Here is a 16,124-nt window from a genome sequence, read left to right as displayed (position 1 = left end):
AATGAATGTTACAGTTTACCTCTCCGTGAAAATAGCTCTCTAAATTGTATTGGAAAAAAATTGATTCGTTTTATTTATGAATATATCGGGTACAATACTGAACTGTTTTCTGCATATAGGAACGGCTTAACGGGATAGTAAATAATAGGTAGCGATGACTCATCGACTAGCAGACTGAGAATGACCGATTCTGACCAGTATTTTGAAGCAAAGATTGTCATAATAGTCCTCGTGTTTACCTAGACACGGTGGGCGACCGCGGCGGTCGTGCGCTGAGCGAGGGTGTGGGCGTGGGCGGGTACGGCGTGCGCGGGTGCGTGGGGAACGCCGGCGTCCCCGCTCTGGAGGAGCTTCTGGACCAACTCTCCGATCGCTCACGGGTCTGATAAAACAAACATTTTATTTATTAAAATTATAAAAATTACATGCTTGCAAATATACTTACACTGTTACTATAATATGTGTTAATACCATACTTTATGGTTAGTATATAGTAATCTGTTAAGACATTTCTTCTTTTATATAAAATTCTCGTGTCACAATTTTAGTTAACATACGCCTCCGAAACGGCTGGACCGATTTTTATGAAATTTTGTGTGCATATCGGGTATATCTGAGAATCGGAGGGGGGGTTGAGGGGGTGTATAACATATATGGCAAAACAGCGTTTGCGGGGTCAGCTAGTTCATTAATAAATATCATTCAATGAAATACGAAAGTAGAAAAATAATAAGATAATTACAATTGTGTCATTATTGTTGGGCTCCGCTAGTGACAGTAGACCGGGCGCTTGTGTACTTGTAGGGGTGCTGCTCGTACTCCACTCGCGCATCGTCATCTTTTCATACATGAATTTTCTAGATGAGGTTCTGGACAGAAAAAAAAAATCGCAAAATTTTTAGCTATCCCCGTTGTATATGAGACAAAACAATCAAATAAAAATTCAAGTCTATAATGAAATGTACAAAATACTCAAAATTATAGTTTGTACCAACATATTTTGATAAGAGTCGGAAAGAAACCACGGCTACCAACCGGTTGCAGTTATTACTCGCTTCTTATTTAAAATTAAGTAGAAAGATGAGATTTTACAATGAATGATTGTTAAAACTTTCATAATACCTGTCTGGAGCCTGTGGGCTGATGCTATCAGTCCTGAGAGGAGTGCGCGTGTTGACGTGGAGTGGTACACTGAAGTCGTCATCATCATCAGCAAATGCTGTAGTGTCGCTTGTATATCCATCAACACTATTTAATAAAATTAATATATTCAGTCTATATTCGATTATAATATTTATCTTAAATAGTTACAATAAAGTTCGTTACCGATGGCTTGCCGACCGGCGCACATGTCGGGAAGGCGCGTCCCACTCGAGCGGCAGTCGAGCGACCCTTTCCCTAGCTTCTTTCCTCTCTCGTAATTTCTGTTGCTGTCTCTGCAGCCACGTGAGGCCAGAGTTTGTTTCCACGTTGTTTCCTTCCGATCTCCTTGGTTCCCTACGTATCGTACTAACATCTTGCCATTCCGTTGTGCTGTTAGAACGCCACGTACCATTTTCACTTTTTCTTGCGCTGCTCGGTGGGCGTTCAATCCATTCCGCGTCGCCATTCAACCATCTATTAACATAAATATTGATAAAATTAATTCTGCGACCTTCGAATTCTTTTCAAACTAAAACTAATTATAAACGTATAGGTATAAATTATGTTGCTTTTTAGGTTAAATGTTGTTATTTTGTTGATAAGAAAATCGACGCTTAAAAATAGATATGAAATTAAACAGTTCGTTATCTTCAAATAAAAAAGATGTGGAGAGAAACGAAAAATACGAAAAAAAGAATTAGTTCTCTTTTAAAATAATAATTAACTCAATATGTTAAGTAGGCAATCAAGTTGTCCACATAAATTAATAGATAATCAGAAATAAATTACATACATATTTGTTTAGTAAGAAAGTATGATTGATGCGATTAGAGAGCCAACAAAGCAACCTTTATTAGAAAGTAGAGGACGGTGTTTATGAGGCATGCGTCAATGCATGATCAACCAAGCCGTTTATGGCGACGTTTATCTCGAAATAGCAACTTGTTTGGGTCACGACGGCGACGCAATCACACACCATTACCGCACCAATTCCAAATTGCGGTTTTATATCACTCACTTGCGAGTTGCGACTATCATTGACTAATACGATATGTGAAGCAGGAGATGTATAAGTCATTTCATTGTGTAATATAGGAAAACAAATCAATATTTAAACCACTCACATCTATCATATGACGTAATTGTTACATAAACATTTTTTAATCATATACCAAGGTATGACATCAAAACTATAAAAATAAAAGATCAATTCAATAAAGTGTCAGTTGTTTCGGTATATACCTATATAAAAGTATATGTATTATCTTATATATAAAATTCTCGTGTTACAATGCTAGTTACCATACTCCTCTGAAACGGCTGGACCGATTTTTATGAAATTTTGTGTGCATATAACCCACCCGAGTTCTGAGAATCGGCCAACATCTATTTATCATAACCCTAAGTTATAAAGGGGGGGGATTGAGGGGGTTAATAACATAATATATGCCAAAACAACGTTTGTGGGGTCAGTTAGTTATTTATAAGATAGAAATGTACATAACTATGCTTTGCTATTAGTGATGCATTAATAACGGGTACACATCCGAATGTTTTGAATCAAGGCCTAATCTATTTTAATTAGAGCTCTTAATTTTAAATGTAGCTTATACCATGTTTATTACCTGATTTAGTTTAAAATTTATCGCTCGACCAGGCGCCACATAAATAAATCGCAAGCCGGTTTAATTACGTTTTCGGGTGCACTTGTATTGAAATGTTGCGGATTAACAAATACTTCAATCTTAGTTTAGCCTTCACTACATCTAAATGAAATATTTAGGTTAACATAGTCGAGTCGTATAAAATCAAATACGTCTTCTAACATTTTTATGAAAAATAAGCATTAATTACAGCACGGTGATTGACGTTTGAACAAAATGTTTACATTTTCGATATTAAATCTGCTGATCACTTAGCATTTCTTTACTTATTTTGTTTTAATTAAACATATTTATGATACATAATACATAAGTATTTTAAAATAAAATATGTGATTTAGTGCTTGACTTTGGTGTCTGTGTGTATATGTGTGTGTCTATGCAGTGACTAGGCATAAAAATGTTGTTTTGTCTATCAGGTTTATAATTCTGAATTCAGCGTTAGCCTCGGTTACCTATTATAATCGATTTCACTTGAATCTATATGATGTGGTATGTACGCAGTGAGCAGATGTTTGCGGAATTAGTAATAAGTAATTCCGTAAACATCAACGTATTTTAAAGAAAATTTTCAAGTATCTCTGTAAACACAATTTATATTCTAAACACGACATCGACATGTCTGTACGTTCCTCAAAAATTCTCATGTTATAGGTATGTTTATGTATGCCTGTGCACGGATTTTCAAAAATATTTCACCGAAGTTGTTCGTCAATGGAAACCTCTTTTATAGTTATTAAGGTTTTTGAAAATAAAATAATCTTCAATAATTTTTGTGACTTCCTACTTAATATATCCATACAGTATACGCTGTATAATTATATATGATAAGGGATCATATGCAAGGAACATGACATTTCAAAATATCTACATCTAATTGTCAGTAATAAATCATGATAGTTGAACTAGATAAATATAAAATTTTAACTTAAAAAATTTGAGTTTAAATTGTTATGTTGGCGATTCGACACAAGCTGTTCCTTTATAAATTTTCATACCTAGGCATGTTTCACCCTATGCTTGATTAATGTTGATGTAATTGGAAAAGATATATAACAATAGTTTATTAAACATTATACATATTTACAATTCACAACTCAAGAACTAAATAAAATGGAAATAATAATATAATAATAATAATAATATTGGAAAATAATTTAAAATGAAGATAATGTCGAAACTCTTTTTTTAAATTAATTTCTAGGTGTAAAATTGCAAAACGTATGATGTCACACTAGGTAAACTCACAAACGTGACCAGTTTTGACAAGAACGGAAGAGGGGTCCAAAAATCGTGCGATCTGTATGACGTAATTTTTATATAGCACCTAATTGGTATGTATATAGATCATAATTATATTTGTATATGTTTTTTACATTATTTTATGGAACATGATACATATGTCTTTTTTATTCTTTGTTTTAAAATATTCTAATGGTCTGTTTAATAATAATAAAAAGGTACCGCAGGTAATATCCCAGTGTGGGTTTGTGTGGCGCAGATCTCGTGGGCGTTAATTGAACAACAACTAATGATAACCATAAAACTGTTCATTCTTTGAACTAAATTGGTAACGTTTAGAAAATGGAACAATTGGTGTAGTTATAGCGTTACGCGCCGAGACTAGGCTCTGAATAAGTCACCCAGTGCCTAAGCACTAAGAAGTAAGATTAGGTATTATATTACTTGCGATTCTAATTATTCAATATTTGCTAGAATAATGCGATAAAAAATGTCTAAATGGATTTCGAGCCACTACCACCACTAATGGTAAAATCTGATATTACATTAATATTCTCGTAATTATTATGTTTTAAATTGTACTATTGCTAATAGTAGGTAGGTAATTTATGACAAAGTTTATGTTTACTAAACGTATTTTCGACAACTTACTACTAGGAAGACAAAGAACCGCGGAGAACTCGGCTATATTGCACATGTTTATAATCTTGCATGTCAACAACAAGGAGTAAATTACTGTTATTACTGCAATGGGGTCACAAAACGCGTCTTTGTTTTCTCGTCTTGTGTGCTCACAACGATCATTTTAATCTATAAGATTAAATATATCGATCATACCACGGAAATTCCTGACGTGTTTAAATGCACATTCGATAAATGATGCATTTGTTTTTAATCTGGAGTTTTTTTTACGATAATCCCGATTTCGTGGTAGTTTTGGGAAAAAACAGTAGCTTAATATTCTTTATTCGGTTCTTCAAATATAGCAAACGATTCAGTAGTTTCGTGCGATAGAATAACAAGCATCAATCCATTCTTCCATCTTTACAAACTTTCGCATTCATAGTATTTATACAGACGGGTATCTAGAATCCGGTAAATCTGGCGTAGAAAGAAGACCGGTTCGCTTCTCATTTATTTCGGTTCGTGTCAAATTTAATCAATAGATAAAATGTTTGCGACGATAACGATGATAAACATGTTTCTGCCAATCGCCAAACAAGAACGGTTTTGATATACTTATTATAGACTATGCACTTGTTTAGTTAAGTCACTTTCTATTAATTATGAGGTACAATAAAATAGGAATAATATAATAATGTATTTTTGTAAAATTTTTAAAAAAATGTTTGACAGAAGAAAATAAATACAACTAGCACACTTCAGAAAAGTAAACAATTTGATTGGAATTTAAAAAGAACATTAAAAATAATAATTATATGCTCCGTGAAGATTGTAATATCCCACTACTGGGCGTAGGCCTCTTTCCCCATGTAGGAGAAGGATCAGAGCTTAATCCACCATGCTGCTCCAATGCGTGTTGGCGAATATTTCCTACTATGAGTAACGATCGCCATCAGGTGTACATGATAACAACCGGGACCGACGGCTTAACATGATCTCCAAAGCACGGTGGGGAGACCCACAAGGACTGCATAAACGCCCAGACCACGGCAAACACCTGTATGGTCAATACAAATGTTTGTCATGTGCGGGGATCGAACCCGCAACCGCCAGCGCAACAGATACAATCCATGGCTGTAACCGTTGCGCCAACGCGGCGTCAATTGTTTTATTTTGATTGTTGTTATTTAAGCAGTACTAATTATAAAAAAGTAAGATAAGAAATAAGGTATTTTTCTCCAGAAACCTATAAATCTACACATTATAATAATGAAATGAAATCAATATATTAGGTATCTACTACAATTTGTAGTTGTAATGAGATGCTCTGTAACACAATTTCAAGAAGATAAAAATGATCAAGTGACCCGCGTCGTAATAGTTGAGATTGGTTATAGGATATTTCATTACCCTTCTTCATTGACAGTGAAGTGGGTCGAGCGGAACGCGACTAAATAAATTAACCGAGCGTCCACAATGTATTGCTGGGCACGTTACATGTTGCACTAAATATGTCGAAATTTGCTCGAGGAAATACTATCTGCCTTTGTTTGTTCTCACGAGTCTAACGCCTAATATGGTCTAGACGTAAATGTCTTGTGTAGTGTCTAAATCCGTTGTTAAACATTTAATTATTTTATTTTAACATTTAGATTTATGCAGCAGTTGAGTTGTTGTTACCACTAAAACGGTTAATTAAGATTTATGTTGTGGTATCTATTAAAAACTTCATACATATTTAATGGTTGAGCTACTAGTATTAGACCTTGAGCGAAAATTGGGTTAAAATGTTATCGATTTTATTAAAAATACAATATCGATGTGAGGTTTTAAAAGTAAACAGTGCCAGCTCGCAGTTGTAGGCGGCAGGCGCGTGGCCTCCACGCCTACAACACAGGAACACATGTTTACATCTCCCACCCAATTCCTCTACTTATATTCCACTCATTTATACTACATATCTGGTTTTTATGCAGACCGTTATTTTATTTATAATTTGTTTCTAAGGTGATGATTTAATAAAAACATTTTTCAATCTTATTCGTTCAAAATACGTTTAATACCCGCATGCTAGTACACATATATATTATGTTGACTTTATATTTGTAAATAAGACTTAATTAATATTTATATGTTTCATATTAATCCCTATCAAATAAATTAATATTTAAAATATTAGGTATACGGTTACAAATTTGCGCAGCACATAATTCAATTAATAATGTTCGGTTCTGCTCATATAATGTTATTTCAAAGATATTAATTATTATCTAAAATACTTGTTTACTTTTTCGTATTTGTTAAAATAAGAGTGAACTGTACTCACTTTCCGTTGCTTACGGGTGCAGTTGGAGGTGGGATGGTTGTAGTCGTTGTCGTGGTGATGTCATCGTGAGTAAATTTACGAAGGGTGCGCGGTGATAGCGGCGTCTGTTGAGATGAATCCGGGGTGACAGTGCGCTCGTCGTCGTCGTCCTCGATAGCTCGATACCCTCGGTCGCTGCCGAGCGCCCGACGCACCAGCTCGGGGCTGGCGAGGCGGTTGGAGGCGCGCAGCATGCCGGGCTTCAGGCCGGGTGCTCCGTAGGTGAAGGGCGCGGAGTCGGCGCGCGCGTGGTACGGTATGTCGGGAGCGCGGTCGGCGTGCGACTGCGGCTGAGGCTGGGGTGTCGGCGGCGGGTCGGGCAGCGCGCTCACCGTCCGCAGCATGTCGCCCAGCAGCGCGTCCAGCTCGTCGGGCGGGCTGGGGGCGGCGCGCCGGCCCGCCGACGAGATGCCCGAGTCCATCGATGCGCTGAGCGGAGAGGAAGGTCCGCCGCCCGGACGGACTACTGTCGCGTAGATAGATCCGTCTAGTGGCCCGAATGTATGTGCAGCCTCCGCCCCTTCGCCCGTCTCCCCGCCAGACCCTGAACCCTCTGCGCTGCCGTTATTGTCACCTGTCACCAAAAATTTCGTATGATCATGAAAACACTTCCTTACACCGTAAAACTAATCTTAAGTTAGGCAACTATAATACGTTAATTGTCGTAATCGTATAAAACATTATAATAAATCACTTGAATGTAAAGTGCAACATGGTTCTGAGTGTACTGTTTAGTAACTGTTTATTGCTAGTATTGAGTAGCAGTAGTTAAAAGCAGTTGGGTAGACAGACAACATCCCTACAAGGGATACGTTTGATTCCCGTTACCCATATCCCGGTCGTCACCGTTGTCTCACGGAATGTCACATGGGCTCTATGTGTTGTTCTTATTCATTGAATAGAATGTACCGATCAGCTGTACTATTAATTAATTAATTTATTTGTGCTTTATTCTTGTTACAATTTAATATATTATAATTTATTTTTATTTAAAATTTTATTAGATAAAATAAAAATATTAAATTTATAGAAAATGGTTTCAATTTACACAATACACAATAAAAACTTATGGCAGAAATTTAACAATATTGTACAAATAAATTAATAAGAATTGTAGGTACTATGAACATAACTAAGATAAAGCTTTCGTTAACATAGCAAACGACACACTTATAGTTTTGTTTATTTTCCAATTTTAGACAAAACACTTATCTGTGAAGACTGGGACTTTCATAACAAATGATAGAATTATTTTACGAGAATAAAATAATTGTGTTTGCAGGCAAACGAAGAAAATCCGACTTCAATTATATCGACAAGTAATACAACGTAGGTAGACGAAAAAATAGTCGAGTAAATACGCATTATCAAAGATTACTCCAAAAGTTGTAATCAAATCTCGATGAAATTTAAATGTGACCACATGATAAACATCGGCTTTCGATTAAATTCATTAAAATCGGTACACCCAGTAAAAAGTTATGCGGATTTTCGAGTTTCCCTCGATTTCTCTTGGATCCCATCATCAGATCCTGGTTTCCTTATCATGGTACCAAACTAGGGATATCTTCTTTCCAACAAAAAAAGAACTATCAAAATCGGTTCATAAACGATGGAGTAATCCCTGAACGTGCTTGAAATTAGGAGTTTTTTTTATTTGTGTTAGAGGTAGAAAGCTTTTCAACTAACGTAAATTAACAATATTAAAAGTAACTTTATTTTATAATACATAAACGAATTGAAATGAGCGTAAAAGATCCTACAGAACATGATAAACAATTTATGTCAATTCCTACTCTACAGACTAAAACGCATTATGTTATTCAACTTATTTTTGCCTCTTTTAATTAAAATTTAGAATAATTTCGTTATTCTAAATGTGTAGTCAATCAAATGCTAATTTTAAATTATTTAGAAGATTGAAGCCTCCATACAGGTTTGTGGTTCAAGGCGTTTACGCCCAACAAGGAAGTGTCCTTTAAGAGAATACGAGTATATACGTTTTTGTTATTACAATCTATTCTAAACAATCTATTCATGATCAGCTTAAAGCATTATACATGTGTCTTTAAACGATATAAAATATAGACAGTCACAATTGTTTTTTTTTTCGAGCTTATTCATGACTTTGTTCTTAGATTCACGTTATATGTAGGCGAACTTATTATTAATTTTTTAACGCTTCGCGTAGGTGAAGCCCTAATAGGTTTTGCTCCAGTGTCGAGGGTCCAGAAACACAGCGCTACAGTGCTGTGATCGCTGCGCCATCGCGTCGCAAAATTAATATTTATATATCATAAAAATATCGACAAATAATTTATTCCACACTATCCAAAATTTATATTATTTTTAATTGTAACAATTTACTAAAACAACAAGGATTATATTACAATAACAATTTAATAAAATGAGGACATCATCGACAGACAAATAAACGCAATTTACATCCTAATCATGTCCTAATCACCAATGAAGACGTCGTTTAATAAATATAAATACCAAACTCTATCTTCTATTTCTCGGAATATGCAAAAATATTTAAATTAGAATCTAGCATTTAAAAAAGGTCGTAACTCTTAACCAATCTAAATGTAAACTTGTCAATAATACTATCAGCATAAAGTTATCAACGTCGGCGTGACCGTCATCGTCGGGATCTTTTAAGGAAGATGTAGTTATTTCTGTGATGTCCACAGAAATAACGCGGAGCCGTCAAACGGGGGCTCCTATTACGAAATGAGTTTCGACGCTGTTATCGCAGGAAGAGGATGTGCGCATACGACGGTTGACCTGCCAATTCTTACGCACTACTTACTCTTTTCTGATTAATATTTGAAGAACCAATTAACGTACAAAATATTATGCTTTGTTGGTTATTTCAAAACAAAAATACAAATAAATATTAAGTATGGCTGTTGTAGTTTATCTTTTAGAGAGTAAGTCTATAAACCCGTTTATTAGCAACCAACTTAGATCACTGTCATATTAACGTTTCTTAACTGTTTTGTTTCTCCAAAATCTTGATCAAAATACTGTCAGAAACGTTTCATACTTTGCGGGAACGCAGGTCTTGAGAAATGCCAATATAATAGTGACTTTATATCCTAAACGATACTTTTATATACGGAACGTTCCTAAAAGTAAGGTATTTGCAAAATAATAAAATATTCATCAAATCTCCTGCTGCGCATACAAAAATATTTCTACGGTTATTAATGATGAACCCGACAGAGGTCACGATGGTAAATTTATGACGAGCGTTGTTCGTTAACTAATGAAAATTACCGTGACCATGATATTCGGATGTCTTGTGCTCCGGGCTTTATTGATTACATGGATATTACAAGAGGCATGGTTCTTGAATGCTCTACATATACCGTACATACTGTTAAATACATAATCAGTTTACTTTCAATTACAGAACACACAGAAATAGAGGTACGTTAAAATCAATAAGCAAATATAATATATAAATATTAGTCTATACTTCATAAATGGGGTCGAGATTTAGGAAACGATATTTATTAAATGATAATCTGGTACAAAATATTCGGGCGTGAGCATGTTTAGATTTTGAGTTTGTTTCCTAAGTAAATTTGCGGCGTTGTACTCTACATTGTAATTGCATTAGTTGTCTGAGCAAAATTCCGTGGTTCTACCGTAATCCACGCGAAGGTGAACGAGCGCTCGTGACGGCTTCCAATGATGTCATCAGTCCGTTCCACCTTGTGGTTTCTACGAAACTCTAAGCTCTACATTATTACTCAACCTTCTCCCAAACCACTTCGTATACCCGTCGGTCGTACTTCGAAATCGTAACCGGTTCACGTATCTTCCTTTTGCCAAATATTCATTTTAGCATATCATCAAGTTTTATGGCCCCTGTTTTGAGATTTTTTGTAATGGATAAAGTTTTACAGGTTATTTTATTTTTAAAATAATAACCACATAGCGTTTTATACACTGTTTAAGGAATTAATAAGTTTCATTTTATAATATTTCTTTTTATAATAGGTAGAAAATTTTAGTGTCAATCATTTCTCTTATGGATATGACGACCGCTCCAGTGTAATGGTGCGTGTGCCGTGTCGGCGGCGCCTAAACACCGACGATCGCGGGTTCGATTCCCGATCGGAGTGGATATTTGTGTTTATACAAATATTTATTTCCGGTCTGGTTGTTAGTTCTTGTGGGTCTCTTCACTGTGCCTCGCAGAGCACGTTAAGCTCTCGGTCCCGGTTGTTACAGTACATCTGATCTGTAGTACATCTGATAGCGATTGTTACTCATTGTAGGGAATATATCTGTCAAGTGGAACAGCGCGGTGGATTAGGATATCCTTCTTCTAAATGGGGAAAGATGCCTATGCACAGCAGTGGGATATTACAGGCTGAAGCGATTTCTATTATCGTCAGTAATAAAACCATTCGAGGTCAAACTGTCAATAGCAAACTTTACAAATAATGACTTTCCATTTTTATTTACAATATTTGTTTCGGATTAGTAGTAGCTAAAAGACTTTGGATTTATTTATTATTTTTTAATTATATATACTAACTTATGCTGTTCCTAATCATAGAAAATAATAATCGAAAAGTAAATAAAGCGGTATTTCACTAAATCCTTATATACTCTATTATTGTATGATCAGCATAAATATCAACACAAAACTCAACAAAGATAAGTTGTCGCAAATATAAGAATTGTTATTAAAACGAGACGATGTACAAAAGCTATAAAATCTCCCTGACATCTAATACATTGACCTTATACAAGAAAACAATTCTTTTAAGACTCCTACTCTTTAAAAACAAATTATATACGTCTACAACTTATGATTTAAGGAATAAAAAATATAAATAAATACAAGAACATAAAAACATAATTGTGTTTTCTTGCAAATTAAAAAAAAACGACTTCAATTACACTGACAAGTAGTACAACGTAGATCGATGAAAAAATAGTCAAGTTAATACGTATTATTCGCGATTACTCAAGAAGTTCTCTTATAAGATCTTGATCAAATTCAAATGGGACCACGTGACAAGCACCAGTTTTCGTTTAAAAAAGAATCATCGAAATCAGTCACATCGCTCAAACACAAAAAAATACAATCGAATTAACCTCCCCCTTTTTTGAAGTAAAAATGCCTAAAATGTCCAGATGAGTTAACAATCAATATTATCAGTATTTTCGCTTACCTGTATCTAGGACAGTCATATCTCATATCAATCATTGAACCGGTTTTAAACTACATTTGAACGTAGAAATCATGAATGAAAGTACCTCCTTTTAGAGATAATTATTAATTTAAAACTATTAATGAACGATAATTAATTGAAAACGAAAGTTGCGTCATGACACACATTTTGTACGAGTTTCTCGCGACACGTGCACAAGTAATGCACTTGTGTTAATGACTGCTGTTGGTGTAAGCTTCAATGAAAAATGCAGGAGTCGTTATATTAATCGTGTCTTACTTGCTTGTAGTATGGATTAAATCCATCCAACTGGTTTCAAATTATGTGTAATATTGATTATTGATTCTGGACTATCTTCATCAACATAATCATCTTTATACGCCTATATTTTCCTATACGTATTTACATATACGTGTGTGTAGTTATTAACTTATTACCCATTAGTGGTAATGAGAAAAAAGTGTTTTTTTTTTTTTTTAGTAAGGTGATTTATATTTCCATTAGTCCATTGTCGTAATTCGTCTCTACGATCAATTCGAACGTTACAAAAACTATTTTATATTTTGTATTTATACCATTTTTGTTATGTATCGTTTGTTTAGTGGAAATGTATTGAAGTAAACATTATTATGCGATCTTAAGTCAACTTGCGAAACTAACTTATATACTTGTACTAGTATATATAAATCGAATTACAATGCGCTACGCGTCTGCATCTTTGCTAATATAGATTCAGTTGACGGGATAAATTAACTCATACATATTTCTAGTAATACATTGGCATTCAGTAAAGTGTATAAGATTTTGAGGTAATTGTTTAAAAAAAAAAAACAACTGAATTGACAAGGACTAAATAAGAGAAACTTGCAAACAAGTACGTAAATAAATTTTTAAACAACAAATTACTTACGGAAAAATGTACAGATATTTTTAACAAATTCAATCCGTATTGAGTCATACAAACTTATCAGATAGTTATTTGATTATCATTATTTTAAAGGTGATTGTTATGATTATTCTTTTTACATTATTTTATTACAAGTGTCATAATTTGGACATGTTCACTGTTGTACAGATATTTGTTTTGCTTTAATGTAACATAATCATGTATCAATAATTAGGCATACTTAATTAGTGTCACGACGGAGTAAAACGAAATAGAAGATTTAAGGGTTCAGTTGGGACGGGTGAATGGAGATCCATCAGCTATCCGCCACGGTGGTCAATTATGCGCCCGCGCCGTGACAGCGAAACGGCGATCGGATCGAATACTCACATAATAAAATCCGTTCACCATAGCTGTGACCATTACACGTAACCATTGTATAATACTAACTAATTTTGTTCCGTCTTTCAACTCAAACGCGAGTTGTGCACGTTTATTTTTGACATTATGTGCTATTAACAATTGTTTGAGAATTCAATTTTAAGCCACAATTTTCATCAATATTACACAATACTCCTGTGGTTATATTATTTGAAAATTATAAACAATAATGGTTCTAAACTATGAACACTTACCCGTTTGATAAAAAAACAATTCAAACACTAGCCGATCAATTGATCCGAAAATTTCCGCCGTTGCCTCATTATATTAAGTTAATTATTTTATTACATTATACTTTTTGTATGAATGTATATTATAAATACTAGATATTATCACTGATAAAGGAAGTGAAATGAAACAGATAATGTTCGTGGAGCGCTAGTCAACGCCGGCATGAGACTGGGCGGGCGGGCGGCGGCGGACACCACTAAAATAGCTTCGCACCTGCAACGCCACTACCGCTACCGCTAACAGTTTTGTCAACTATCATAATGATATATCGACACCACACTTTTTCCGATACAAATGTGGGACACTGCAGTCAATACCTACCTAGTTTTGAGTAATTACGATATGAGTAATGCGATTGATAGCACAATTTTTTATTGAAGGAAGTCATGTTTTCTTTACTATAGTTTTTTCTTGATTGTGATAAAATTATTTACCTTCCAATTTGATAACAGAAAGCAAGACGTCTGCTTTTCATATTTAATTAAAGGCGAATGCTACAAGTATATGTATAATGATTTTTAGATGGAACTAGTAAATTTAAAAATAAAAATTAATTTCCCTAAAAACTATAATGGTAGCTATATAATTATGTACGTTATGTCAGGGTTAGTATGGTCGCTAACATATGGCCCTCGTAATGCCCTACGTTCAATGACACATCAAACCAAAATAAACAGCAAACAACGGATGTAAAGCCAATAAAACTTAACTACCGCGACCCCGAGTTTTGTTTCAAAAATTAAAGTTTCAGTTGAATATCGAAGTTCAATAACGGAAGTATCGTATCTACACAAATCTTACATTTCTTAAATCAACTATGTACAAATATATACCAATAAATAAAATTCGAGTGTCTGTTTGTAATATTGAAATAACCGTATTTTACTAAATGCTAATATATCAAAATAACATTTTTTACAATTTTTGTCTGTCTGTCGTCTGTCTGTACGTTTGTTCCGGCTAATCTCTGAAACGGCCGGTCCAATTTGTGACGGGACTTTCACTGGCAGATAGCTGATGTAATATGGAGTAACTTGGCTACTTTTATTTTAAAAATTTATTTATATTATAATTCTGCAAACTGAGCAATAACTTTTTTGGTTAATTCCGAGCGAACGAAGTCGCGGGCACTGCAAGTCTTAAAATAAAATTATTTTATTTTTTAAATTCTACTGTACAACAATTAACAATAATTTAGTTTCTACGTTTCGATAATAATTTTAATACTTAAGAGCCATTTCACAAAAATCGGTAACAATCCGCGAAATTGTAATATTTTGACGTCGTTAATCTCAGTGTTGGATGCAATAATGTAATTTATATTCTTGAAATATAATAGAGCAACCTTTGTTGTAGTCCATAGTCAGATCAGAATTTTGATTTATATTATGTGTATAAAATTATTAACCTTTTCATCAGCCTCCTCCCTGGGTAAACGGTCGCAATGTATACTTTGAAGTCCTACTTTTCAATAACCTCTACGTTAAAACCATTTTAAAAAAATATCATAATATGTGGAATATAATTTTGTTGTCCACTATCATAGATTTTTATTCCATTTGTATCTCTATTAAACGATAAAAAAAATTTAAAGTTACGAATATTTTCCAAATAAGTACAATTTTAAAAGCGATATTTCTCTTAGAAAACTAAGAAATTTTAACGAACTATCTTCATCAAAGTAAACTTACATCATTAAGGAATACAAAAAAATAATTAAAAGATGTAATTATTTTTAATACATTTTATATTAAATAATAAAAAGATAGTATATATTGCCACGCATCAAGCCCGGTAAATCAGTCGAGCGCTAGCGCTCTTAGAGGTAAGGTCCACGCCAAATTCTGCGCAGCCGTCTCTTTCGCTCACACGCGCCAAGCGCCTGTTGTTATAGCGGATAAAACGCATTTGATACTTTCATAATAAAATATAAATAAAATAAACATATTACGAAAATGACTGTAAAATAATATAATGATAATTTCTGTAAACAAATGGATAATTTAATTTTCTTTTCTCACACTATCAATACAAATAGGCATTTCAATCTGTTTGTCTTGTTATTTGTTAATTAATATGTTTGTCGGTGTCGATGTCATTAAATGCTTTTTTATTCATATCGTAAATATTAGATTCATTCGTAAACTGAAAAAACTAAATCAATTTAAAAAAATTGTTTCATAAAATTGATTTTTTATTTTTATTTTAAATTTATTGACTGTTGTTATATAACATACTTGAAATTTTTAACAAATTAATTATGTAAAAAACATTTTATCATCATTACAGCCTATACAGTCCACTGCTGGACATAGGCCTCCACAAGTTTA

At 33.9% G+C, this 16,124-nt stretch overlaps 1 protein-coding gene across 1 annotated transcript in view; it reads right to left on the bottom strand.

The window, feature by feature from the left end:
• LOC123669453 (tensin-1) overlaps positions 1-16,124 on the bottom strand; it is a 108,940-nt gene that overhangs the window by 4,556 nt on the left and 88,260 nt on the right. Inside the window, exons 13-17 of the mRNA XM_045603058.1 lie at positions 6,997-7,609; positions 1,327-1,617; positions 1,123-1,248; positions 743-869; positions 240-364 (exon numbers count right to left, since the gene is read on the bottom strand). Of these exons, the coding sequence (XP_045459014.1) occupies positions 240-364; positions 743-869; positions 1,123-1,248; positions 1,327-1,617; positions 6,997-7,609 (1,282 nt within the window). The remainder of the gene's footprint in view (positions 1-239; positions 365-742; positions 870-1,122; positions 1,249-1,326; positions 1,618-6,996; positions 7,610-16,124) is intronic.

Source organism: Melitaea cinxia, chromosome 3 (assembly GCF_905220565.1).
Source record: "Melitaea cinxia chromosome 3, ilMelCinx1.1, whole genome shotgun sequence".
In the NCBI taxonomy this organism is placed as follows: Eukaryota; Metazoa; Arthropoda; class Insecta; order Lepidoptera; family Nymphalidae; genus Melitaea; species Melitaea cinxia.
This window is presented reverse-complemented; position numbering and strand designations above follow the sequence as displayed.